At 36.7% G+C, this 26,039-nt stretch overlaps 2 protein-coding genes across 2 annotated transcripts; one reads left to right on the forward strand and one right to left on the reverse strand.

Annotated features, from left to right (window-relative positions):
* Positions 1–321: 321 nt before the first annotated feature.
* slc9a2 (solute carrier family 9 member 2) lies at positions 322–10,902 on the forward strand. The gene is made up of 12 exons (XM_065292907.2): positions 322–782; positions 951–1,414; positions 2,164–2,414; positions 2,975–3,192; positions 4,312–4,511; positions 4,739–4,828; positions 4,952–5,022; positions 5,691–5,858; positions 8,181–8,268; positions 8,421–8,537; positions 8,734–8,815; positions 9,213–10,902. Exons 1-12 carry the CDS (start codon positions 524–526, stop codon positions 9,572–9,574), a joined length of 2,370 nt encoding a protein of 789 aa, XP_065148979.1. The 5' UTR covers positions 322–523; the 3' UTR covers positions 9,575–10,902.
* A 262-nt stretch (positions 10,903–11,164) lies between these two features.
* On the reverse strand, positions 11,165–21,531 carry mfsd9 (major facilitator superfamily domain containing 9). The gene is made up of 6 exons (XM_065292908.2): positions 21,396–21,531; positions 20,447–20,534; positions 16,251–16,294; positions 14,587–14,716; positions 14,298–14,507; positions 11,165–13,915 (listed from the first exon to the last, which is right to left on the reverse strand). The coding sequence occupies exons 1-6, from the start codon at positions 21,477–21,479 to the stop codon at positions 13,074–13,076; spliced, it is 1,398 nt and encodes a 465-aa protein (XP_065148980.1). The 5' UTR covers positions 21,480–21,531; the 3' UTR covers positions 11,165–13,073.
* Between the last annotated feature and the right edge of the window lie 4,508 nt (positions 21,532–26,039).

The raw sequence follows: 26,039 nt of genomic DNA on the forward strand, positions 1-26,039 counted from the left end.
TTAAACAATACATTTTAAAATCATTTTGTGGCCTACATAATTTCAGAGTTTTCTTGTCATATAAAAAACTGTCTGAAGCTCTGATTGCATAATACATTTTGTACAATGTTATGACGATCAATACAATTCATGTAAAAATAGTCCATGATCTCATTGTGTTTCTTAAAAAACATTCTGAAGGAAGTGAAACTATCATATTTCAATAACAACTTTACAAAGAAAATCAAGTGCGACATCGCTCCACCCCCCACCCCCCCTCCATCTGACATACACCTGCTGCAGGTACAGAGTGGAGCCAAACTCTGACAGTGGATCTACATAACCAGTGGGTTTAAAGTGTGTGTTACTATACTATTTGTACAAAAGTCATGATATGAATGGAGTTAATAGCAACTGTAAAGTAAGAAGTATTTATTCTGGTTAGATTTTTTTATTTCTACGATTATTTTTTTCAGCTATATTGTGCTTTTACATGTCAACACCTTTTGGCATATTTATTCTCATAAAACAGTAACCAGTTTCAATGGGCTATATTTTATATTTGGCGATTTTTAAAGTTTTAATATTGTGTGATATTATGTTCACACCTGGATATGGAGACAACCTGGAAATTTCTCTTAAACCTCCTGGTACTTCATCGGATCTTTCTACTTGGATCCCGAAGGAACATGATGCTGACCCGGACAAATCCAGACTACCTATTTTTTCCGTGAACTACCCTCGCATTCAAATACCCTTTGAAATTACTTTATGGGTGCTGCTTGCTTCCTTTGCCAAGATAGGTAAGCAAAAACTATTATTTCTAACAGCTGAATAGCAAGGTGTTCTCTATATAATACATGGGTTTACCTTACCATCTATTTGGGTGGATTCACATTTTACAGCTTTGGTTATAACGGAGCAAAATAAAAAAATTGATAAATATACATTTTTTAAACATGTCTCAATAGGTTTTCATGTCTACCATAAGATCACAGTCTGGGTACCAGAGTCCTGTTTGCTGATCTCCATTGGTTTAATTGTGGGGGGCATCATGCACTCAGTGCACGAGGAGCCACCGGCTGTGCTCACCTCCAACGTGTTTTTCCTCTACATGTTGCCATCCATTGTGTTTGATTCAGGCTACTTTATGCCCACTCGTCCCTTCTTTGAGAATTGTGGCACAGTGCTTTGGTTCGCTGTTGTTGGCACCTTATGGAACTCTATTGGCATTGGCATCTCTCTGTTTGCCATATGCCAGATTGAAGTGTTTGGTGTGCAGGACATTAACCTGCAGGAGAACCTCCTCTACGCCTCCATCATCTCAGCCGTGGAACCGGTGGCGGTGCTCACTGTGTTTGAGGACATCAGCATCCACGAGCAGCTCTATATTGTGGTCTTCGGAGAGTGCCTGTTTAATGATGCTGTTACTGTGGTGAGTGACTTTGATAAAGTGTTTGAATTTCCAATTTTTGTATATTTCTTAGTCTAATTCTCAATCTTAAATGCATTGTGTATGTAGTGGTTTATCAAACTATGGGCAGGGATCCAAAAATTTTTCCAACAAATAGTAATTTGTATACTTCAATAGAAATCTACTCCCACACCTGCGGTGGCAGTGTGGCAGATCTTTAAATTCATGTCCTGGTAACAAATTAGTTTGAAATCCAAAACTAAACACATACTTAACTGCTGGTTATTTGATACAGGCTTAAACACTATGTCAGATACAAAATGTTTTACTATATTTGAACTACAAAAGTAATAGAAAAAATAGAAGTAAAAGACTAAACTCTGGCAAAAGTGTAAGTTTTGTACAAAATGTCAGTGGAGCTTTGCTCTTTATTACACATTGTTTAAATAATAGGTTTGTACATGGCAAATAATCTTAGTGTTCATGTTTGTCTGTATGTGAATGTGATTTAACTATCACCAAAAATGCTGACTTTGTACTTTGTGTGTTGTACTGTATTTGTGTTTCTGTTGCTCAACTGGGAGAGCATTGCGTTAGTAGCGTAAAGGTTGTGGATTTATTCTCAGGCAACACACAAAGAAAAAAATGCATAGCTTGAATGCAGTAAATTTGAAGAAAAGCAAGAATGCATAAGTATTTGTGCATCAATTTGTGTAATACTTGTGTAGTGGTTTTGCAATTGATTAATGTCTCACTGTCTTTTGTTTCAGGTATTGTATAATCTCTTTAACCATGTAGCAGAGCTGCGTGTAGTTGAAGCTGGAGATGTTTTTCTGGGCATAGCTAGTTTTTTTGTGGTGGGTTTAGGTGGTTTGCTTTTCGGTTTGCTGTTTGGTTTTGTGGCGTCCTTCACCACACGCTTTACTGGAAAGGTGAAAGAGATTGAGCCGCTAATCATCTTCCTGTACAGCTTCCTGTCCTACCTCATAGCTGAACTCTTTGCCATATCGAGCATCATGGCGTAAGTATAGGGTGCCAGCAGTGGCGGCCAATGACTTCTGTTTTCGAGGGTGCACGATGCGAAGTTCATCACAACATGTAGGCCGTCATGTGTGTGGTTTGTCATTTCAAAATATGTGTTCGGCGCGTCGAGTGAACCTATGTGCATTATGTGTTTTGTAAAAATAAGTGCCTGCTGCAGAGGCGTCTAAAGGGTTTATGATAAAAGAGACCCTTGCGTTTTTGCCGCATAATCTCATTTACTGTTAAGGCAGTGTCTTGCGTGTATTTTGTGAACGTGAATGTCTCTTTTATCATAAACGGTTTTGACGGGTGTGCAGCAGACACTTATTTTGACAAAACAAGTAAAGCACATTGTTCACATGACGCAACAAACACTTGTTTTGAAAACACGAGCAACACACATGACGCTCATATTTTGAATTTGCGCCCCTCAGAAGAGCATTCACCAGCCGCCACTGGGTGCTAGCACACACAAATACTTTAAAATATTGCTGTCAAGATATTAAAGAAGCACTATTTTGCTCACTATTTCTGAAATATATTATTCTGTTTCTTTAGTATTGTAACCTGTGCTCTGACCATGAAGTATTACGTTGAGGAGAATGTATCACAGCGATCCTGCACCACTATTCGCCATGTCATTAAAATGGTCGGAAGTGTGTCGGAAACTCTAATCTTCTTCTTTTTGGGCGTTGTTACCATAACAACAGAACATGAGTGGAACTGGGCCTACATCCTCTTTTCAATATTGTTTGCGTTGCTTTGGAGAGGACTAGGTATGGGATTGGAAATGAGTTTGGGAATTTTAAATTAATGTGCTATTATTGGGTCAAAAAGGGACGAGAGCAGCCCGTTGGGTTGTAATTTAACACATGCAGGGTTGTTTTAACCCATTGTTGGGTCAAATTCAAACATTTTGTCTAATTTTAACCCACCTGCTGGCCTCATCCCTTTTTGACCCAATGCTGGAATGAAAATAACCCAGAGTGTACAGTAAAGCAGAGGATCTGAACTGATGGGTCATGGCCCAAAATCTGGTTACAGATCTGATTTAAAGGTGACATAGAATGATTGAACGGGGTATTTATCCTTGTTCTGTGATGTGACATGTAGAAAAAAATTTTTTTTTGGGTCTGTTATGCCTTAGAAGCTTCCTAAAAACCTCTCTCAGATAGCTCTATTAGGGTGGGGGATTTTAAACAAGTGGTTTTGCACCTATTTGGCTCCCCCTACTGGCTTAACTTGCAATCTCATTGCTGATTGGCTGACTTTGCTGCCACTCAAAAAATGTAGCCAATTATTTTAAAGTGGAGGGGCAGTGAGATGCCTGTGATATCATAAGCATCAGTTTTTCAGATTGGGCCGTTTTCTGGCTGACATTTCTAAAAGAGGAATTTCTATGAGACTGAGATGTTTAGCATGTTTAGCACTTTTTGTATGTTCGTGAATGCGGGTAGACTACCATTATTCAACAAAGACAAGGTAAAAATGGTTTTTCATTCTCTGTCCCCTAGGGTCTAGGGTAACAGGAAAATAAAATACTAAATTCATATATAATTCATATAAATTCAATGCAACTGACTTATGGCTTAATTCGCAGTATAACAGACCGTTTGTACAAACCACAAGGATTAATTAATTTAAGAAAACCAAACAATATTTTTGGATTCTTTTACTGTATAATTATCCATAATGCTAGCCTCATGCAATTTATAGTAAAAGTACAGCATTGATTTTAAAGAAATTTTTGTTTCCAAAACAATTGTGTTTTGTTTTAGATATAATAACATAACTGCTCTAAATTCGTGTAATTAGCATTTAAATACTTTTTTAAATTAATATTATTGGTTACTATTGCTCCCACTAATATTTATATGCATATAATTTTATTTTAGGAATTCTGGTCCTGACACAGATTATTAACCCCTTCCGCACCATTCCCTTCAACTATAAAGATCAGTTTTGTCTGGCCTATGGTGGGTTAAGAGGAGCTGTGTCCTTTGCTTTGGCCTTCACACTACCAGACAGCATCGGCCCTAAGAATTTATTCATCACAGGCACGATTGTAATCATCATCTTTACTGTGTTTATTCAGGTAGCTTATAACACACTTTTATGCTTGTTTATGCTTATGCTGTAAATGCATGAACTTAGTACCAACATCTTTTGTCAAGATATTTGCACAGATACTGTATATACTGTATGAGAAAAGAGAGTCAGTGGGTTGAAATTGGGGTCTGAACTGTATAGTACTTTATATTGTGGTAAAAAAGTGACAATTAAAGTGATTTCCATGTATATAACTATGGTTTCTCTTTGCAGGGAATAACTATAAGGCCCCTTCTTAAATTAATGAATGTCCGTAAGACAAATCGAAACTTAGAGACCATTAATGTTGAGATTCACAAAAGGGTAGGTTTTTATTTGATGTTATATATGTACGCATACTTAATTACGGCTTGATTCTTACCTTTTTGTCCCAACACTGGGTTGAAAATTATAATACTGAACTATAATAATTGTCGCTTGTTTCAGTTAATGGAACATACTGTTGCAGGCATAGAAGACTTATGTGGACAATGGAGTCACTACTATTGGAAAGACAAGTAGGAAATAAACCTTCTACTAAACACATTTTAAAATAATAAAGTTTGTTATTTTTTACTATTAAACAGATTTTATGAATGGTAAAGTTTAATTCTCTGTTGATAGCCGTAGAAGTTTATTAATCCTCAGCTCTTATGAGTTAAATAGAGAATTGAAATTTTAACTTACTGCCAAGGCGTATCTATAACAGGTTAGACTGGTCTGAGGACATTTTTATGCCTTGTCATTCATCACCGCAACTATCCTCAGGCATCTGTAAATGTATTTATATTATTATTTATTGTTTCCTGTTAGCTGCTATACTGCAGCTATTGTGGTTCTCCTCTTAATCTTCTTTTTAACACAGAAAAATATTTACTAAAATATTTGAATATGGCTAGAGTTAAGTTTCTATACTGTAAAATGCTCTGTTTACATTTTTATGTGTCAGTGAAACATCAAAGTATAAATTCTCTATCTATAAGATAAGGAAAGTGTTAACATTTCTTCATCTGTAACAGAGAGAAGAGGCACAGATTTTGTGACATGTGCCTTAAACTTTAACATTATAATGTTCTTGATACAAATGTAACTTTAATTTAGATTAACTGATATATAACACTCCAGTGCAATATTTTTAGATTATTTATTTTGAACATATTTAATAATTTCTATCTATGGTTAACAGGTTCATGAAGTTTAATAACCAGATCATCCGCAAGATTTTAATCCGTGATAATCGTCCCGAGTCGAGCATTGTGGCTCTTTATAAGAAGCTGGAGCTTCAGAATGCCATGGAGATACTGGACTCAATGTCTGGTGACATCAGTGCTGCTCCCTCTCCAAATACATTACAGTATGTTTCAATCCCTGTCAGTTTCACAGCCAGACAATTTATTCCTGCTATGATGCAGGTTGAACTAAAGATGTATTTCCATTTACACAGAACCAATGCAGCATCAGAACAACCTTAAACTTAATTTTTTGTAGCCTATATAGACCCCAGACCAAAACTCCAGTCATAAGGTTACATTTTTTAAACAAAAGCTGAATACATTAGCTATACATTGATGTATAGTTTGTTAGGATAGGAGATACAACACTCTAAAAATGTCTGGGTTATTTTTGACCCATAATGGGTAAAAATTGGACAGAACACGTGTTGGGTTAAAAATTGACCCAACTGCTGGGTTATTATTGCATAACAACAACCCAACACTGGGTCATTTTTAACCCAGCATGTGTTCTGTCCAGTATTTACCCAATATTGGGCAAAAATAATCCAGACATTTTTAGAGTGAACTATTTGAAAGTCTGGGTTGCAAAAATATAAAATAAGAATATTGAGATGATTACATTTTAAGTTGTCCAAATGAAGTCATTAGAAAAACACATTACTAATGATAAATGCATTTTTTAATATGAAAAAAATCGCTAATTTTGACCCATATAGTGTATTGTTGTTTTGTGGTCTATGGTCACAGTTTTATAATTTCACACTATAAAGCACAAAAATATAAATTAAGGGGGCCCGGTTTTTAATTAAAATACCACATGAATTTAAATTATTGTGCTGCGCTGCCACTTTGCAATACTTTCCATTATTTATCCCTATTTTGCAATAAAATGATCCAAAAGATTTCTGTCACGACCGGGAACATGAAATCAGGACACATACGCAGGGTTTACATAAAAGGATAACATTTAATATAAATAACATAGAAAACAAACACGGGAACTAAACAACGGGCAGAATAAATAAACAGGAACAGACAGGATGGAGACAAATGCCGACAATCAGAACAGAAACAAGACATGACACGGATCAACCATGACATTACCCCCCCCCCCCAAAAAAAAGCAGGGCAGGGAGCCAGATGTAGCCAGCAGGGCAGGAAGCCGGGGTGAACCCGGCAGCGCAGGGAGCCGGAGTGAAACCAGCAGGGCAGAAATCCGGTACAAAGCCGAAAAGACCGGAGCAGCCATCTCGGGAACCGAGGCAGACGACTCGACCCTCCTGGGAACCGACGGGGATCCGATCCCCCAAGAAGTCGACTACCACCATCTTGGGGAAATGGGCTCACACACGGTGGCTACCACCCTGGGGAAATAATCGAGCATGGCGATGGACCTCCCAGGAACCAGACCAGACAACTCGACCAGCAGGGGAACCAACTGCACTGATTCGACACTCGCAGGAACAGGCCTGTGTGTCGTGGCAACCACCCCGGGGAATGAATCGGGGGTGGCGACCGCACGCTTGAGCCCGTCCTGAAGTTCTGAGCGTTCCCTCACGGTCAGCTCTAAGGGGCATCGGGACCTCGAAGAACGCAGATCCTGATGTCCACTACTCCCCCTCGAAAAACATTCAGGGGAAGCTCTCCTCCTCGAACTCGTTGCGTCCTTGAATGGCCGGATCATTCTGTCATGACTGGGAACATGAAATCAGGACACATACGCAGGGTTCACATAAAAGGATAACATTTAATATAAATAACATAGAAAACAAACACGGGAACCAAACAACGAGCAGAATAAATAAACAGGAACAGACAGGATGGAGACAAATGGCGACAATCAGAACAGAAACAAGACATGACATGGATCAACCGTGACACTTTCTGTCTGAAATTTTTTTAAACTCTTAAGTACGCCTCATGCTGTTTTCTGGAGGAACTGACAGTTTGTTAGATTTAGGATTGGGTTAGGGCTTTTCAAAGTTCTTCTCAAACTATGATTTCACACCAATTTGAGGGGGTAAAATGGTTAGGTTTTGAGGTAAGGGTAATATGGGTTTCTTTGATTGAAATGTTGATCTAGGATCAAAAAAAGAAAGTTTATTCATGACCACATCGCACTTTGTGAAATTACAGCGACCCTATAATTATTAGCTAGGAGACCCCACATAATATTTGACATAATTTGAACACTGGTCTTTAGTACTTCTTCATAAAAAGAACAACTGTGGTATTTTAAGACATCATTCCAATACACTAAAAATGTAAAGTATTACTGCTATTTAGTATACTTTTCAAGTGCACTTAAATGAGTATATTTGAAGTGTATAATTTTTACACTATTATTTAGCACTGGTATTTAAGTCTTTTTTTAATACATTCAAGTAAACTTTTTTTACTGTGGATCATAATAATTATTGTTCTCTGATTTTTACCATAAGTGCCTCTAAGTCCAAGAAGATTTTGGCATCTGATGTGAAAAATATGCATGAACTCCTATCAAAGAACATGTACAAGAGCAGACAGAGGGTGAGTTATGACGGGAACACACATTACAAATTACACATTTTTTTCCCCCTATTTTCTAACTATTTTCAAATTACACTAATCTGCTCTATTTCAGATCTTGTAATGCTTTCAATTGAAATTTCACATTTTGTAATTTTTATTATGCCTTACAGACAATGTCTCACACCAGTAAGCATTCATTACCCAATGATGCGACAGCAAAAGAAATCCTAATAAGACGGCACGCAAGCCTACGACGCAGCCTCAGGGCAGGAGGCTTTCACGGCCCTGTAGGTATCACCACACCGAGACCATTTACTTAAAAAGCAGTTAAACCAGTTAGTATCAGGCTGATTAATGATAAGATGCACAACAAACACACTACTTTATTGTTCTAGATAATAACATAGTGTTTCCTGTACAAGGCTAAAATACAAACAGATACTATATTAACCCTATCACTGCTTCTATTCTGCATTTTACCAGAAAACATCCCAGAAGTTTTTCTCTCTACCCACTGGCCATAGCTTGAACTCCAGACTCCCTCCAGTGAGATTTGCTCCTGCTGGTAAGAGTATACGAGTATCTGATTGTTTTAGTACAGTACACTGTAAAAAATTATGTTAAATTAACTTACTTTTTTATGTTACTTGAACTTAATAAATTAAGTTAAACAGTTTCAAGTTATGTCAAAAGTCAAAAATAATAGGTTGAATATAGGCTTTATGCCCAGCTGCACTACTTCCTGAACTTTAGCCAGCTCCTTGTTTCCTGTCTGCCATTATTGTACAAACTGATTAATCCAGGTGTGCCTGACCCCAGTAGTCACAACAACAATAATCAGACACACCTGAATTAATCAGTTTGTCCAATAATGGAAGACAGGAAACAAGGAGCTGGCTGAAGTTCAGGAAGTAGTGCTGCTGGGCATAATGCCTCACAAAACTCATTTCATTTTCTTTTAGGGAATGATGATGCTGAATCAGAAATGGATTATGCATCAATCAGGCCTACGTTTAGGCACCCACAGAGATCAATGATACCTCTGAGACGACTGGGTAATCTGAAGGAAGTTCATTCCTCTGTGAACGTAGTTGATGAAGAGAATGAGAAGCAGAGGATCTACAGGTCTTCACGTTCTGGGTCCAGCTTCCCTAGTTCTGCACATCAGATCACACATCAACCTTATAGTTTTTCAAGAAACACCAACAAAGGTCATGGCTCTGACTGTAAAGAGCAGAAATCACTGTCTCTGCCCTTTGCATTGAAACATGAGCCACAAAACAACAGTGATGTTCAATATCCTTTGCTTAGGAGACCCCAGTGACTGCCAGAAAACCACAGGGAAACACCCATATGCACCAGCAGTGTACATTTAACACTAGTGATTTTGCTGTGCAATGAGATGTGCAGGGTGGACACTGTAAATGGAGCTGGACTGCTGTTACTCAGTAAATACACGGATACGAGGGAAGACTTGTTATAATATTAAACACACTTATGAATCATTTAAAACTACATACCGATACACCGGAATTCTATGAAGAAAGGTACATTGGAATGTATCTGCATAGTCACTTGATATTAATAAGATGTTATTCATCACAATTTTTATTTCTTTTTTTGGTAATTTACAGTTATGAGTTAACTTTAGAAACCTTGAATTGATACAAAAATGTGAAAAAGGTAACTATTGGTGGTGTAATATATAAAAGTAAAATTTCTACACAAAACAGTTGCACTTTATTTTACAGTACGTGCACCATTGTATTCACCCAACAAAATACTGGTAAATTCATGCAATTAATATGGGTTAGGATTAGTTTCAGGGCTGGCAACTAGTAATTTCACAGGTAGACAATGAGTATGGTATGTATATGTGGAACTGAAGTTTAAAATAAAGTGCTACTAAAATGTTTAGCCCCAAACATGTTTATATCTTACGGTATATATTCCTTTTAAAATACAGTAGTCATCTCATTTATGATATAACAGGATACAGCACATGTAATGACAGAGAGCACAATGACTTGGTGTAGGCTTAGATTTTTATTTTTACCCGTGTATCAGTAAAGTGTATGTTTTTACACAAAATTTGACAACACATGTTGATAACATAGAGATGCACATTGTATTTTGTGTCCTAGCATTCAAAGGTTCTTGTTCAGTTTTATCAACAACATTATTGTTAGCATTCGGGGCAATGTAAATAAATAATAAAGGGAATGAGTTTTCTGTAGTGCAATTTAAATAGTGGTTAAATGAGTCTCATTGACACAGCGAGATGTTAAGTATCATTCTGTTAATATCAGAAAATTAATTTCTTGGGAGCTGCTGTGAGAATTTAATAAAAACAATATAAAGTTATCATTTTATTTAGTGGAGAACCAGTGGCGGTTCTAGACAAATTTCACTAGGGGGGCCAAGGAGGGGCCAGTGTTTTACCAGAGGGGCACATAAAAAAATGACAAGAAATTATATTTAAAGATTATGGGGCGGTTTCCCGGACAGGGATTAGACTGGTCCTAGACTTAAACACTTTTAAGAGCTCTCCAAACTGAAAACAACTTGCACTGACATATCTTAAAATACATCAGTGCCCTTTGTTTCTCAAAATGCACATGCATGTAATGCTTTTAGTAAGGCATATTTGTTAAAACTAGTTATATTTCCTAATTAAACTAAGGCCTAGTCCTGGATTAAGCTAATCCTGGTCCGGGAAACCACCCCTATAGGGCTGGTTACACGAATTAGTTTAAGACAGGACTAGGCCTTAGTTTAATTAGGAAATATAACTAGTTTTAACAAACATGCCTTACTAAAAACATTACTTGTGTGCATTTTGAAGCAAAACAAAGGGCACTGGTGTAAGATATGTCAGTGCAAGTTGTTTTCAGTTTGGACAGCTCTTACATTAATTTTAGTCTAGGACTAGTCTAACCCCTTTCCGGGAAACTGCCCCGTAAACTTTATTTTACTTTGCAATTATATAAATATTTATTTAATACAAGAGTGAGTACAGGTGCAAAAGGGAAGCTTGGCTCTTTTCTAAAGCCCCTCAACCGAAAATCATGCAAGCCTACTCAATAAACTTTATAAAATGCAAACTTTTATAAAGACAAACATTTGTTTTAGTTTACATATAAATATACATTGCTAGACATTTAGGGACCACAATCTAATCAGTATTTAAAATAATATTAATAATATTAATATTAAATAATATTTAATAATATTAAATTGTAAACATTTTTATATGTAACATTTAATTATATTCCTACAATTTTATGCACGTATAAGTAAGAGCATAATTACAGCGCTTTTTACAATGTGTAAACTTTAAAAAGTTTAGCGAGATGTTGGTTTTGCCGGTTGTTGATGAATAACAGCTGTGAATGATCACAACGCGCTTAAGCAGCTACGTCACAGGAGAACAAGTGAACAGTGTCCCAATGTCAAGTGAGCTAGAGTCCCTACCAGTGCCCAGACCTGCATACACATTCTCAACATCAGGAGATTGGGAATGAATTGAGACACTCGCCGAGCAGCACTCGCAGCAAACGCAGGCGGCTACAGTGACTGGGTGCGCCGCTCTAATTTGCCCGTGTAGAACGTTGCGTCGCATTAGTTCCGCTTTTGGCGCTCGCGTGTAAAATCAAAATACATTTATACTTTTTTATTTGGTCAGCACGGGGTGGCCACAGGGGTGGCCAGGGACATGTCTACAGAGGCACGGGCCACCCTTGGCCTCCGTGTAGAACCGCCACTGTGGAGAACACTTTAGCTTAATACGTCAGCAATTTCAAGCCATTTCTTTCAATTTTATTTACATGACTTTAACTCTGTGCTCGCTTGGGAGCATGTACTTTACTACACTGTAAAAGGTTGGATCAACTTAAAAAGTAACTTCAATTAGTAACGCCAACTTTAAGTAAAAAATTCAAGATATTTTAGGTATTGAACATCTGTCGGGGCAAGTTATTTTCAGTTGAGACAGCTAAAACATGTGTTTTAGTCTAGGACTAGCCTTAAGCCTTGTCTGTGAAATCAGGGATACAGTATATCTTTCATATTGGTAGCTGAAATTTAGACAGAAAGTTTTGAGTTTGCCAAGGAAACACATAAGTATTTAAATGAATAAAGGTCCCATTTATGGTTATTTGTAAATTTTTGCTGCCTTAAATTTTTGGTAGAATGAAACTGGCTTTACAGTCTGTTTTACTTAGGGGTGGTTTCCTGGACAGGGCTTTTCCTAGTCCCAGACTAAAATGCATTGTTTTGTCTCAAGATGCACACTAGTAGTGTTATTTGTAAGGTTTATTTGTAAAAACTACTTAAATGTCCTAATATAACAAAGGCCTGGTTCTGGATTAATCTAAACCTTGTCCGAGAAACTGACCCTTAGTGGTTAAAATATTAAAAAGTGGTAAGTTGCTGTAACATTTAAAAATGTTGTAACTTACTGTAAAATAATTTACTGTATACTGTAACTTATTTAATGAGAATATAAAGACATTCAAAAATGTAAAATAGTACGTTAAAATGACTTTTGATGTGCAAAAATGTATTTCTGACACTATCAAAATAATTTGGTGTTTCATCTATCAGCTCTGCATTCACTCTTGCTTTCTGTCATCATGGCAGCTCCGGAAGCATCCTTACAGAAAATGTCCCACATTAATGCCATGACTCCAAGACATCCCGGAAGTCCTACAACACTGATCACATGACCTGAGAGGAAAAAAGACAGCTGCCATTACAGTCCTTTATCTTTTCTTCACTTTAAACGCGTTTCACCAACAGTAGATTTCTTCTTTCTCTTATAGTTAATGTCCCTTCACTTTTGTCTTGTTATCCCATTTAGGAGTCCTTACAAGCAGCAAACCCACAGCTGCCAGTGCAAGCACAACCCCCAAACTTGGAGGTCCACAGGGGCTGAATTCTTGAGCCAGACCGGACAGCAGCGGTGCTAGTACCCTTCCCACAGCTGTGACCGACTGCCCCGCCCCTATTAACGTCCCACTGGCGTGTGCCGCACCGCGCTGCAGCTCCAAATCAGTGATGCAAGTGCGTCCAATGTTGGTCGAGATGGCAAAGAACGTGGAGGTGAGCAAGACCTGCCAGATATTGGGTGCTGTGGCGTACAGGAAGATCAATGTACAGGTGAGCATGGTAGAGTGAAGCAATAAAGCGGAAATGTTGTTGTCATAGAGGTGGGTGACGGGCCCCACCAAACAGCCAGCAAGGGCCCCAAGTGTACTGCTGTAACTTATCAGGTACCCGGTCACCTTTGGCTTGAGCTGAAAGCGTTCCTCCATGGCTAAGGAGAAGTTACTGTAGTACAGCATGATAGCTAGAGCCATTAAAAGACGGAGCAGGAATACATCCCACATGTCGGACGACGCCACCATGCAGATCTGTATCCATACTGAGGTCAGCTGTCTCCAGACCTGCTGGAACAGAGACGTGGCCCAGCAGCTCCAGTCTTGATTTGATTGACGGCAGTCTGCAGATGCACTAAGGTGCTGAATGTGGTTTTTATCAGAGGAGTTCTGCTGGGCTAATTTGTTTAACCCATTATTGGATTTGTTAGTTTTTGAATTGCTATTAGCATTAGCATCTATACAGTGATTTAGTGTCTCATTCCATGGTAACAACCAGACCAAACCTGAGAAGACAACATATGGATAAGCAGACTGTATTTTAGGTGTACCTGTAGCATTTACTTCATATTTACATATGCAAAAAGATAAACTGGAAAAAGCAAACAAATAAAAACCAGACGTGTGTATAACAGTGTTAAAATAGTTTTTGCTATACCACCTTAAAAGGATAGTTTACTCAAAAATGAACTAGAACTTAGAGACCCCAGTTTTATGACATTTTTGTTTGATTTATTTAATTATATTTTTATTGAAAGGGATGCAGCCTACACCAGAGGGGTCACACGCCAAAAAGTTTGGAAAACAATTATTATTTTTTCATGATGCAAAAGGCACAGAAATGCGACATCAGTATGTGTGCTCTCTGGATTTAAACCTTTTGCTCACCTGCATTTAAAATAAAAATGGATGCACAGACGAACGAGGACAGGTAGAAACCTCCTTCATATTCGGTGAGGTAGCCGCCCACCACTGGACCCAGGATGAATCCCACACTTGAAGCAGCATTAAAGTGGCCCATCACTAGAGGGCGCTCTTTCTCTGACACGAGATCAGACAACAACGCTCGACAGATCGACAAGGAGTGTTTAAAAAGCCCTTTAGACAAAAGGATAATCACATTAGGGTTTGACTCTCCATAGTCTTAATACCAAGCAATATAAACTTAAGTACTCACCCACTGGGATCCTGGCCAGCACAAAAAGTGCAATACTCGTAGACAGACCCAGCAGGCCATAACCAAAGGCACTGAGCAAAAGGCAAGTCAGTAGTGAATAGCGCCTTCCTACCACATCACTCCAACCTCCCTGAAAACCAGAGATTATGTAACAACACAAAAGACAGGTAGGCACATAAATACGATCACCAAAAATATTTACACTTATGCTTTTATCCAAAGGAACTTACAGTGCATTCAAGGTAGAGCCCGACCACAATGTTAGTTGGTTTTAAAATCAGATATTCCGATATATCGGCCGATATTTTTTCTCAGAAACGCACAACAAAACATTAACAGATTTCCCTAATATTAGTTATTTGTAGTTATTTATGAGTTTTAACTAAAATAATATGATAATGCACTTTAAAAAGATACTTGTTTCTTTTATTGTCTCATGACCAACTCACCATGAACTCACTTAACCGTTGTTCTCTCTGCCCGTTTCTGGCTGGGAGACAGAGGGAGGTTGTAGAGTGCCCTCTGGTGGACAAACTATACAACGGCAACACTCATGACATGGTTGAAGGCTGTTTCATCTGTTTTTTTAAATATTCATTTATCGGCCATTATGAATGCCGATACCGATAGTTTGGAAAATGCCTAATATCGGCCTGCCGGTATATCGGTTGGGCTCTAATTCAAGGTATATATTTTATCAGTATGTGTACCATGGGAATCAAACCCATGACCTTTTAGGTCTCGACCCATATGGAAAGGCAAATGGCCCATGCCCAGCGAGAACAATCGGGCCAGTGCACCATCACGAAAGTTTATCATTTGCGTGTGTTTTAAGGCCTTGCCAGTTTTAATATTCAATCAGAAAAGACACAAAACAGATGTTAATAAGCTACTGTTTTGTGTATGTGCACATCCGAAGTGCGTGCCTGGAAAGCCCGCATCTCAAGGCTTCAGACAGCGCACAAATACTGAATTCACGTCATTTTACACAAAATTATCTCAAAGTGCCATGATTATCCTCGTAGCTCCATACAGCCACTGAGATTGACTCAGAGTCCTCTGATTGGCTAAACAATTATAGCATCATGTGGTCAGATTCACAGTTTAATCTGTCAATTAGAAATGTCAGGGTTCCCAGAGCCCTATTTCTGTGATATGTATAAGGTAAATTAGACATTTTCTTTATGGTTTTCCAAAAAAAAAATCCCTTCCACATCTTTAAGTCAGAGTTTTATAGTCTCAATCTTTTATTATAGGAAACATAGGTAACATCTCGGCTCCTGATGAGTCTCCATACCAGTACTCAATGAGAACAACACACACAAACACAGACACTGCATAATACAATAAAAGCCTAAATTGAATTGATTATGTTCTTCCTGTTTCTGGCATACAAGCATGTCATAGAGACTCAGTGTTCCTGCCAGCAGAAGACAAACATCTCCTTCTTAACAACCCGCATGACCCTCAAATCTGTAACCAATTGAAATATGTGTGCGTGTGTCAGTTGGTGATCTGCTAGCTTGATGGCTCATTTTATAGTAACCCACCCCTAACGTAATCTGGAGTTTAAGACACCCCGGAAACGCAGATCAGCTGAAGTAAACATGGAGCATTTAATTGAAAGCACACATTGATGTTCACATTACAACATTGCTACTTACAACCACAGTGCTGGAGAAGAGTTGCAACACTCCATAAGTAGATCCTGCAAGGATGACAATAAAACAGGGGCTTTAGGTAACCAATAAGATGTGAGAGGCTGAGCTATATCGTGGAATAAGTCATGGCTGAAGGGCACGACGCAAAGCACGAGTCAATGCAACACCTTAAGCCCATCAGACTTGATCATGAAACAGCACTAGCACTGAATATAATTATAACACAGGTAAACATAGCTAAACAAATTAAACAAATATTTTAGTTGAATCACCAGAGACCTTCTGATTCAAGTCAATCTAAGTCACCAGACTTTCTTTGAGATTATATAACGAGGGTTTGCTTGTCTAATGTGAATAGGGACTGGAGCTGCCAAGCTCTGAAATGACTGAAGCATCTTTAAAGTAATAAAGAATATTTTTATTTCTATTTTTTGTCATTTTACAGCTTGGCACCCCTATTTACATTCATTCTTTCACAAAGAGTAAAGAGTAAACCAAAAAATGAAAATTCTGTCATCATTTTCTCATCCTCATGTTGTTCTAAACTTGTATGAATTTATTTTTTTCTGATGAACACAAAATAATATGTTTTGATAAAGCACACAGCTACTTATAACCATTGACATAGTAGTAGGAATAGTAGGAAAACAAATATTATGGAAAGATTGTGATAAATGATAATTGATGGTAAGCACACAATTGATGGTAAGCACACAGTTGATGGTACCCATTAAACCCATTATATTTATTTTTCCTACTATGGAAGTTAAAATTTTTCCTACTATGGAAGCTTATTATAAAAAAGTTATAATAAGCTGTGCGTTTACCATCACTTACCAAAATATCTTCTTTTGTGATGATCAGAAAAAAACAAATCCATACGGGTTTAGAACCAGTGTTTGGCAATTTACTGAAAATAGTTACAATTACTGCTTTTAAAAGTCATTGAATTACTCTACCAGTTACTGTGTATCAAAAGTAATTAGTTACTAGTGAAAGTAACTTTTAAGTTACTTTTATGTCTGCTTTTTAAATATAAATTAAATATGAACAGTACTGAACAGTCAAACAATTAAATGATGGGCTGTAGGCTACTGTGGGCGTCACTTAGATTGGTTATGTACTGCATTATTTTAGTGAAGTTTCTTATATGGATGGGCTATTTTACATGTAAGACTTTCATATATATCACATACTTTAGGAGCCTATTTTGCTTTAGATTCAGCCTTTGAATATTTTTGTTAGAAATTATCTTAATATGTAAGCTCAGTTTATTTATGTATATCATTTAGACAAATATTCTGTATGTTTACATTGAAAATATATAATGTGTTAAAATTGTGTACTGTCTCTTTAAGAATTTGATGAAGCATGCGGCTGGTAGTGCGCAGGACTACAGTGGAATACAGTGGAGTTGCACAGTTCTCTTTACCGCATCCGTGATACTTAAAGGGGACAGAGAATGAAAAACCATTTTTACCTTGTCTTTGTTGAATAATGGTAGTCTACCCGCATTCAGGAACATACAAAAAGTTCTAGACATGCTAAACATCTCAGTCTCATAGAAATTCCTCTTTTAGAAATGTCAGCCAGAAAACGGCCCAATCTGAAAAACTGATGCTTATGACATCACAGGCATCTCACTTTAAAATAATTGGCTACATTTTTTGAGTGGCAGCAAAGTCAGCCAATCAGTAATGAGATTGCAAGTTAAGCCAGTAGGGGGAGCCAAATAGGTGCAAAACCACTTGTTTAAAATTAGAGCCCGACCGATTTATCGTTTTGCCGATTTTATCGGCCGATATGAGCCTGTCGCAGATATATCTGTATCGGCGTATAAGCCGCAGATATGAAGCCGATATGAACGTTCCTTACAGAAGACATTAAATGCTTTTGAAAGATGTAAGTTCTTGTTTGTCCAGCAGAGTGCGCCCTACTGGTTGCTAATGGTGACCCAGGTCACTCACTGTAGTGACACCAGCCAACCCCCCTTCACTTCAGTCAGTCCCTCAGTTCAGGTGGTGGCAGTTACGCGGTTTCTTCACAACATTTTACACCTGGTATTAAGACGCGCTTTGGTCGATTGGATTATAACTGGGCGAGAAAGACACATTCCGGTTTACATTTGGGGTCTCTTTTGTCCACTTGCGAGTTGTTTAAAACGCAAGCGGAAGAAATGACGCGAGGCAGAGAAAGGACGCGCTTTAACTGCCGCGCAGTCTGTGGGAGTACAGCTGCTTGTGCTGTTACTGAACATGCTCATTTCAAAGCAATTGATTAAATAAGTTCGCGCAACTTTACACCCTCGCTAAATAAAAGAGGCGGAGAGAAGACGCTTTAGTTTTATAAAAGTTTAAAGTCCCGGCAGAACACTGTGGGTTCGCGTCATAAAAACGTTGTGCAGTACATTAAACATAAGCCTACATCAGTATGTTGCCAGTAAAGCATTGTCGTCTTAACAGTAAGTTTCTAATTAATTTGTGAAGTACATAACGTATTGTAAAGCAAATAAACAATGACTTTATAAGTTTCCATTTTCAAAATAAGCCCAATATAACATTATTCTCGTCAAAACTGACAATGAGTTAAGTTATATGTATTTTGTTTCCTTTGTGTTTTAAAGTTATTTATAATTAGTCAAGTTTACTGTTTTGTGCACTTATATCAGAATCATTTTGGATAATAAAGTTTATTGTTAACTTGTAAAACACACCTGCCTATATTACATATCTTTGTCACGTCATTTTAAGTGTTTGATCACCACATTTGTGAGTGATCATTGCAAAAAAAGTATTTATATATAGTATATTCTGTTAATGTATATAGTGTATTATATGTACAGTAGCCTGCTGTAGTATAATATACTGTAGTATATGTGTACTGTACTATAATATACACATAAAGAATATCGGCCGATATATCGTTATCAGTGTTTTTTTTACTCCCTAATATCTGCATCGGCCCCAAAAAATGCATATCGGTCGGGCTCTATTTAAAACCCCCACCCTAAAAGAGCTATCTGAGAGAGGTTTTTAGGAAGCTTCTAAGGCATTACAGACCCAAACAATTTTTTTTTGTCTACATGTCACATCACAGAACAAGAATAAATACCCCGTTCAATCATTCTATGTCAGCTTTAAGATTTAAGATCATATATTGTTTGTATATTTTTTATGTTTGATTTAAATTATAATCAAGATTAAAGGAAGATATTTAATCAGAAAACGGAGTACGTGGATTGTTTTGTCGGACGGACACAGAGTGAGTGGATTGTTTTGTCGGATACGGAGCGACTGAAACCAAAACTGAAACTAAATGCGCACTCACACATACTATGGAGTTTTACATCTAAGGCCAATACATCTAAGAATATATTAAAGCAAAACCTAAAAGTTTTTTTTTTTACCTTAAAATAACGTTTCCAAAAAAGTTTCAGTGGTTCATCCACTCAAAACAGGGTGAATGGCACTTTTAGATTTGCTTTGCAGCCCTCTATCGGCCAAAACGGCACTAGAAGTTTCCAACCGTCGGGTAGTGGTCCTGTAGTTCGAGTGAAAAGTACAAAAACTTGCTTTACGGCAGACCTACAATCCAATCAGAGCCAGCTATGCTGCAGTATTTACGACAGTGCTAATGAACAATTACGCTTCTAACCTGTAGGGGGAGCAAAGAGCAATAACTCTTTAGTGTTGCTTTAACATTTCTCAGATTTATTACTTTTGTGGACTACAAATGCAAGTTGAGGTCATACTGGGATTGCTTGGCAAAGATAATTTGCAAACATGAGACCGGATGGATTATGACTTGCGCACAATTTTTATGTTGTCCCATTTAGATTTATGTTCATTCTTTAAGCACTGTCGGCCATGATGAAGTTTATTAATTCATTGCGCCGCCCACCACGGCCCTGCGACGTTAGATCAGAAATGTTTTGACTGCAACTTTTATTTTTTACAAAATAGATTAACGCGAGTTACGAACTCATTTCAATTTCAGTAATTGGAATTGCGTTACTTGATTTAAAAAAACATACTTTGTTACATGCTTGTTACTGCTAAAAGTAGTGGAATAACAGTAACATGTTACTTTGTAACGCGTTACATCACTGTTTAGAACAACATAAGGATGAGAAAATGATTACAGAATTTTCATTTTTTGGGGTGAACTATCCCTTTAACATCAGCATCAGAGAGACTTACCTACAATCCCAGCCACTGTTGGGCTGGCTCCTAGAGACTTGACATGATGACTCAACAAAGGAATGATCATACTGACCCCAAAAAGGTCCTGATAAAAAAAATCACACAAATTTGTTACCTGTCACAAAAAAAATATCACAAAGTATTTGTGGATGCAAATACAAAAGAAATGAATTTGAAGAATTTCTATAGTAAGAAAAGAAACTCTGATTGGCTCATATAGGCTAAAGTCCATATTGAAATATGATTATAATGTCTGAATTCAAAACTCAATAGCTCACTGGTTATAGAAGGCACAATACACACAACTTTATACTGGGATGTTCAGTTGCTGTAACAGCTCACGTGTGATCAATAAGATATTCTTTGCTTAACATCTAATAATACATATAGTACTGTACTGTGCCAAAACCTTACACAACTGAGCCTGTTTACAGTTTTAAACGAACTGCTAAGGACTTGATTGAAGTCATACTGTATCCAATCCCAGTGTCACGGAACTTTCTATTAAACTAAAAATCTAAACTGGGTAAAGTGTGTGTGTTTCTCTAGGGAGTTGTCTCCAGACAACCATGGCAGCATACTGCTTATATACAAAATATCTAATTTGTCATGACATCTCTTTGTATATGAGAAGATAGCAGGACATATCAAATGTGGAAAATAAAAACTGTGTGAAAGCATGCTTTATATATTGTGAATAATATTCTATCAATGAATCCAGCAAACTCAACTAGGCATTAAGACAAAATAACATCGCGATCTCTTTAACTTAATGAGTTATTAAGAATATAAAAGTCAGACAATATTATAATATTAACTATTATACTATTAAAAACCAGGTAATATTAGCGTTACATAGGTTCACCGATGTAAACTTGACAGATTGACAGCAGCTACATATGATGTGTCTATTGAGAAGACCCCATCACAAATACAAATCACTCACCATGAATCCGACCACGTATATGCATCGTATAATGCGTGTTGGGCTCCTTCGTTTGTAACTAATATCACATTTGGAGTTATTCATTCTCCCGCATTGACATTCAGCAGCGCAGTCAATGCGGAAGCAGGATCTGCCGCATCGCTATGCCGCTGTGTAGTGTGTACAAATTACCTGCGTGGCGTGTTCGACTGCATGCGAGGCTGCGAAGACGGATGGCGTCATAGTACCGCGAGGGCAATTAGAAATGGCAGCTTTCGAATTGCTCTCGCGGTACTCTGATGTCATTTGATTTCGCAGCGCCTCGTGAAGTCGAACACACCTATTGGACGAGAGAGGGTTAGACCATCCGTCTTTTAAAAGCGGTGTGCGAGTTGTTGTTACAGTCATATCCTTCCCGAAAATAATATTTATTAAGATTACTTTGTTTGAGGATAAGTATGATTTGTTTGTCATTTCATGTGTGCGAATATGCAGGGTGTCACATTGTGACATGTTAACTAGTCGTTAACTTAATTTAATATAGACCCTTTTATGGTACAGTCCGGTAAACTTGTAGAGGAGCGATAGCGCTGTATTTGAATTTAATTGCGAGATGCGAATAGCAACTATCATAACAAGCCAAGAACGTGATTTACCATGTTTTGGTGATTGCAAAATGTTGGTCAAGTAATGTTATTCATACTTTTATCACACAAGCGTTAAAGCGATAAAAGCGTGAAAAGTGGACGTCGTCCAATTTAAGATTATCGTCTTCTGTTAAGGTAATGTATTTTATTGAACTTATTTATATTTTTAATAATATTTTTAAATTTTTATCTTTTCTTTATATTACATATAGCCTATTTGTTTAGTTTATTAGCACCTTTAGCTACAGTTGTAGACAATGGGAAAATATAACTAGGCTACAATACATTTAATTATGTAGTACAATATGACATAATTTTTATTGTGTATAAATGTATGTATAAATTAAATTATAATTATCCATATAGAGTCATGGGTTGGATATATAATTAAGATGATAATTATCCGTACTTTATCTATTATGTTAAAGTGAGAAGAATAAAAATTTGTATTAGTTCATTTATACATTTAGTTAATTTACTTGTATTATATATTAAACTTCTTATTTTAACTGTAAAGTCCCCCCCAAATGAAACTTCGTCTTATTATTAACTTTTGCAATATTCTACATTGTAACAAAAATTGTTTTCATAATAATAGAAAATTATGTTGAAATGCTAAATACAGTAAAAACGTTCACTGTTTTAAACTGTAAAGTTGTTTACCTGCTTACTATATTTTTTACTCGAGTTTTTGCAACCACAGCTGCCTTTTTGTTGTATTGAATATTGTAACTCGAGCTCCATCTAGTGGTAAAAATGGTTCTTATCGTCACGAGCCTTTAGTAATTTATGCTGGGTCACGAGCTGCAGCTGATACAGAGATGTTTAGTTTACATAAACACTTTCACATGGACTCACAAAAATAGACCAAAGTGTGCTAAATTGATATTTCTTTTGATAGTCCTTACCAAGCCCGGATTATAAAAGTGATGCGGTTTCCTTGTATTATAACATGATGGGGTAAGTTTACTTGCACAAGGAACTCTGTATAAAGTTCATGCTGTTCATCTGCTTCTGTTCTGCTATGCAGACATGCCACTGACAGTCATTATAGACAGTGACTAAGGTGCCTAAATTTACTACTCTCAACAACTTTTAATGCCTGCCATCATGAACGCACATCTGCTGTAATTGTAGCTTGCATAATGTTCCGTACTGTACCCCTAATGCTAAAAAAATCCCTTCAGTGTACCCACCACCCACTTGTAAAATCTCTTCATCTAAAAGAAAATATCTACATATTTATCTTAATATATTTTTATCTTAAAATCTATACTCTTAAAAGAAGAAAAAAAATGCTTTTAAGGTTCTTCACAGTCTTGCACTGACAGTGTGCCCCCTGTACAATAGTTATAGCACCCCTGTTCAAACGTTCTGGGACTGGGGCTATCACAGTGATGCCATAAAAGAACCATTTTAAGTTTTTCAAAGAACCCTTTATTTATTTATTTTATTTAAATTTGTTTAACCAGGATAGTCACATTGAGATATAAAATCTCTTCTTTCAGGAAGTACCTTTTTGTAATCTAAAGAAACTTTTTTCACTGAAACAGTTTTTTACGTTAAAGTTTCTTCATAGAAACCTTTAGCCACAAATGGTTCTTCTATGTTATTACAAATATATGCATCCTTATTTTTTTATGAGTGTAACATATTTCTTGCAGACAACAATAAGATTAAATTGGGAGCAATTGAAACTATTGCCTAACTTACCTGTTTTTCTATAAAAAAGGATCCTATTAATTTTGAATATGTGTCCTCTATGGCAGGGTTTTTTAAATTGTGGGTCAGGACCCAGTTGTGGATTGCACAGTGGGATAGGGTGGGTCGTGCAAAGTCATTTGGCTGTAGCAGCTTAGTCCAACTAATGACAAGCAATGAATATTATTTCGATATGATACACCACAGAGTGTTATAAAGTATATATAGTTTTATAAACTTAGATTTCATTAATAAAATGGCAAGGAAAGTAAAAAGAAATACTCTTCAGGGCTCAACACAAAGATTTTTTTATACTGGCCCGGTTTTGCACAGCAAATGTGCAAAATATTTAATAATTTCTTTCGTCGTGTTTTACCCAGTGGCGGATCTAGACCATTTCAACTGGGGGGGCCAATCTGGGGCCAGTTGTACTGTTAGAGGGGCCAGTTGCATTAAGACCTTATTCTTGTCATATTATTTTCCGCATTGCACTGCAAAAAATGATTTTCAAGAAAAAAAAACATAGTATTTTTGTCTTGTTTTCAGTAAGAATATCAAAAAAATTAAGTATAATTATTTATATAATATTAATTATGATTATAAAATATTAATATGTCTAGTTTTTAGACGAAATGTATCAAATGTAAGTTATGTTGTGCATAAAACAAGCAAAAAATCTGCCAATGGGGTAAGAAAAAAATCTTAAATTTTTTTCTTAAACCCTAAATACATGTTTTATGCATAAAATCACTTAAATTTGATTTTTTTGGTCTAAAAACTAGACTTATTTTCTTGGGTCGTTTTGCTCATCAAGAAAAAGCTATTTAATTTAAGAATTTTTTGATATTTTTACTGAAAACAAGACAAAAATACTAAGATTTTTTTTTCTTGAAAATCATTTTTTGCAGTGTGCACTAAAGACATTAACAGGCCAAATACCATGTTTATGCTACTGTCTAATTACGGATGTAAAAAACAACGATCGCAAAAAATAATTTCACACCCCGCATTTAGGGGGGCCAAAAGGGGGTCCAAGCTTGTTGTCACAGGGGCACTGACCCTCCCTAGAACCGCAACTTTTACCCAAGTAAATGTCTGCTTCCAAGATGTTAAATATATTGGTAAAAATATATTTTAGTGACTGAGGTTAAAGCACTGGCCCCATCGGGCAAATAACAATACTTTTTACTGGCCCGAACATCTCTTACGCTTGCCCCGGGCCACCGTGCAGTCCTTTTTGTTGAGCCCTGCTCTTATAAAAGAGAAAAAAATGTGCATTTCTTCAAATAGGTTCCAGGACCTATTTAAGTATGTGAAGTGGGGTTTCCAAAAAAAAAAATAAAATAAAAAATTTCCAACTCAACAGAGCAACATGTTTGGATTTTAATTCTTCTATATATTGTGAACATATTGAGACAATTGTCTGAAGTGTTAAGTGATGAGCTGTGTCTTCTTGATGCATTTATTTTTCACACATCAAAAGCAGAAAATCAGTTTCATCCATTGCAGTCATGCTTTTGTTGACAGCATAAGTTCGGATAAAAAGCTTGGTTGGATATTTACTCGCATTATTCAGGCTCATGCAAAGAATGTTGTGAACGGTAAATTCTTTAAGCAGTATTGCTTTAATACAACACAAATCATTCAAATCATGTCGTCCCAACTTGAATGAGTCAAGTTCAAATAGGTTGATTTAAAACATATGTGATACACCTAGTTACCACTTAATATGTTTTATTAAAACCAAAAAAGATATTGTAATGGATTAAATGAGCGGGCAAATTTTAATTATGTTAAATTTTATTATAGGGTCAGAATATTTTTTGTATGTGTGTGTCACATTTTCTGCCAAGACAAATTATTTTTAGCTCTTTACTTTGTATATCAATAACTGGCTCATGTTGTTATGAATTTAGAAAAAAGTAATAAAAAACAAATCTACAGTATGAAAGATCAACATGACTGAACATACGCAGCTGGATATAGACAGCACTGTGCTTTCTTCAGTGGAGCAGCGTTCAGTCACAGCACAGTGATAATTGGTCACTGATTTATGTGCTCATGTGCAAAATGTCCCACTCAACATATAATGAAACTTTTCCCATGTTAGTGTATTGACAATTACAATTCACTTTATTTCATTCTTTTAGGAATCAAAATGTAAGTCAATAACACCCATTCAGAATAGTTGATGCAGAGATATATTGTCGATGAATATTTGTAGAGTGTATATATGAACACTGATTCATCTTCATGTTTATAAAGTCCTTTAGTAAGTATGTTGAGCTCCAGTGTCTTCCTTCATTTTCCCTCAGCT

The sequence above is a fragment of the Paramisgurnus dabryanus genome, chromosome 15, assembly GCF_030506205.2.
Source record: "Paramisgurnus dabryanus chromosome 15, PD_genome_1.1, whole genome shotgun sequence".
NCBI classification, from domain to species: domain Eukaryota; kingdom Metazoa; phylum Chordata; class Actinopteri; order Cypriniformes; family Cobitidae; genus Paramisgurnus; species Paramisgurnus dabryanus.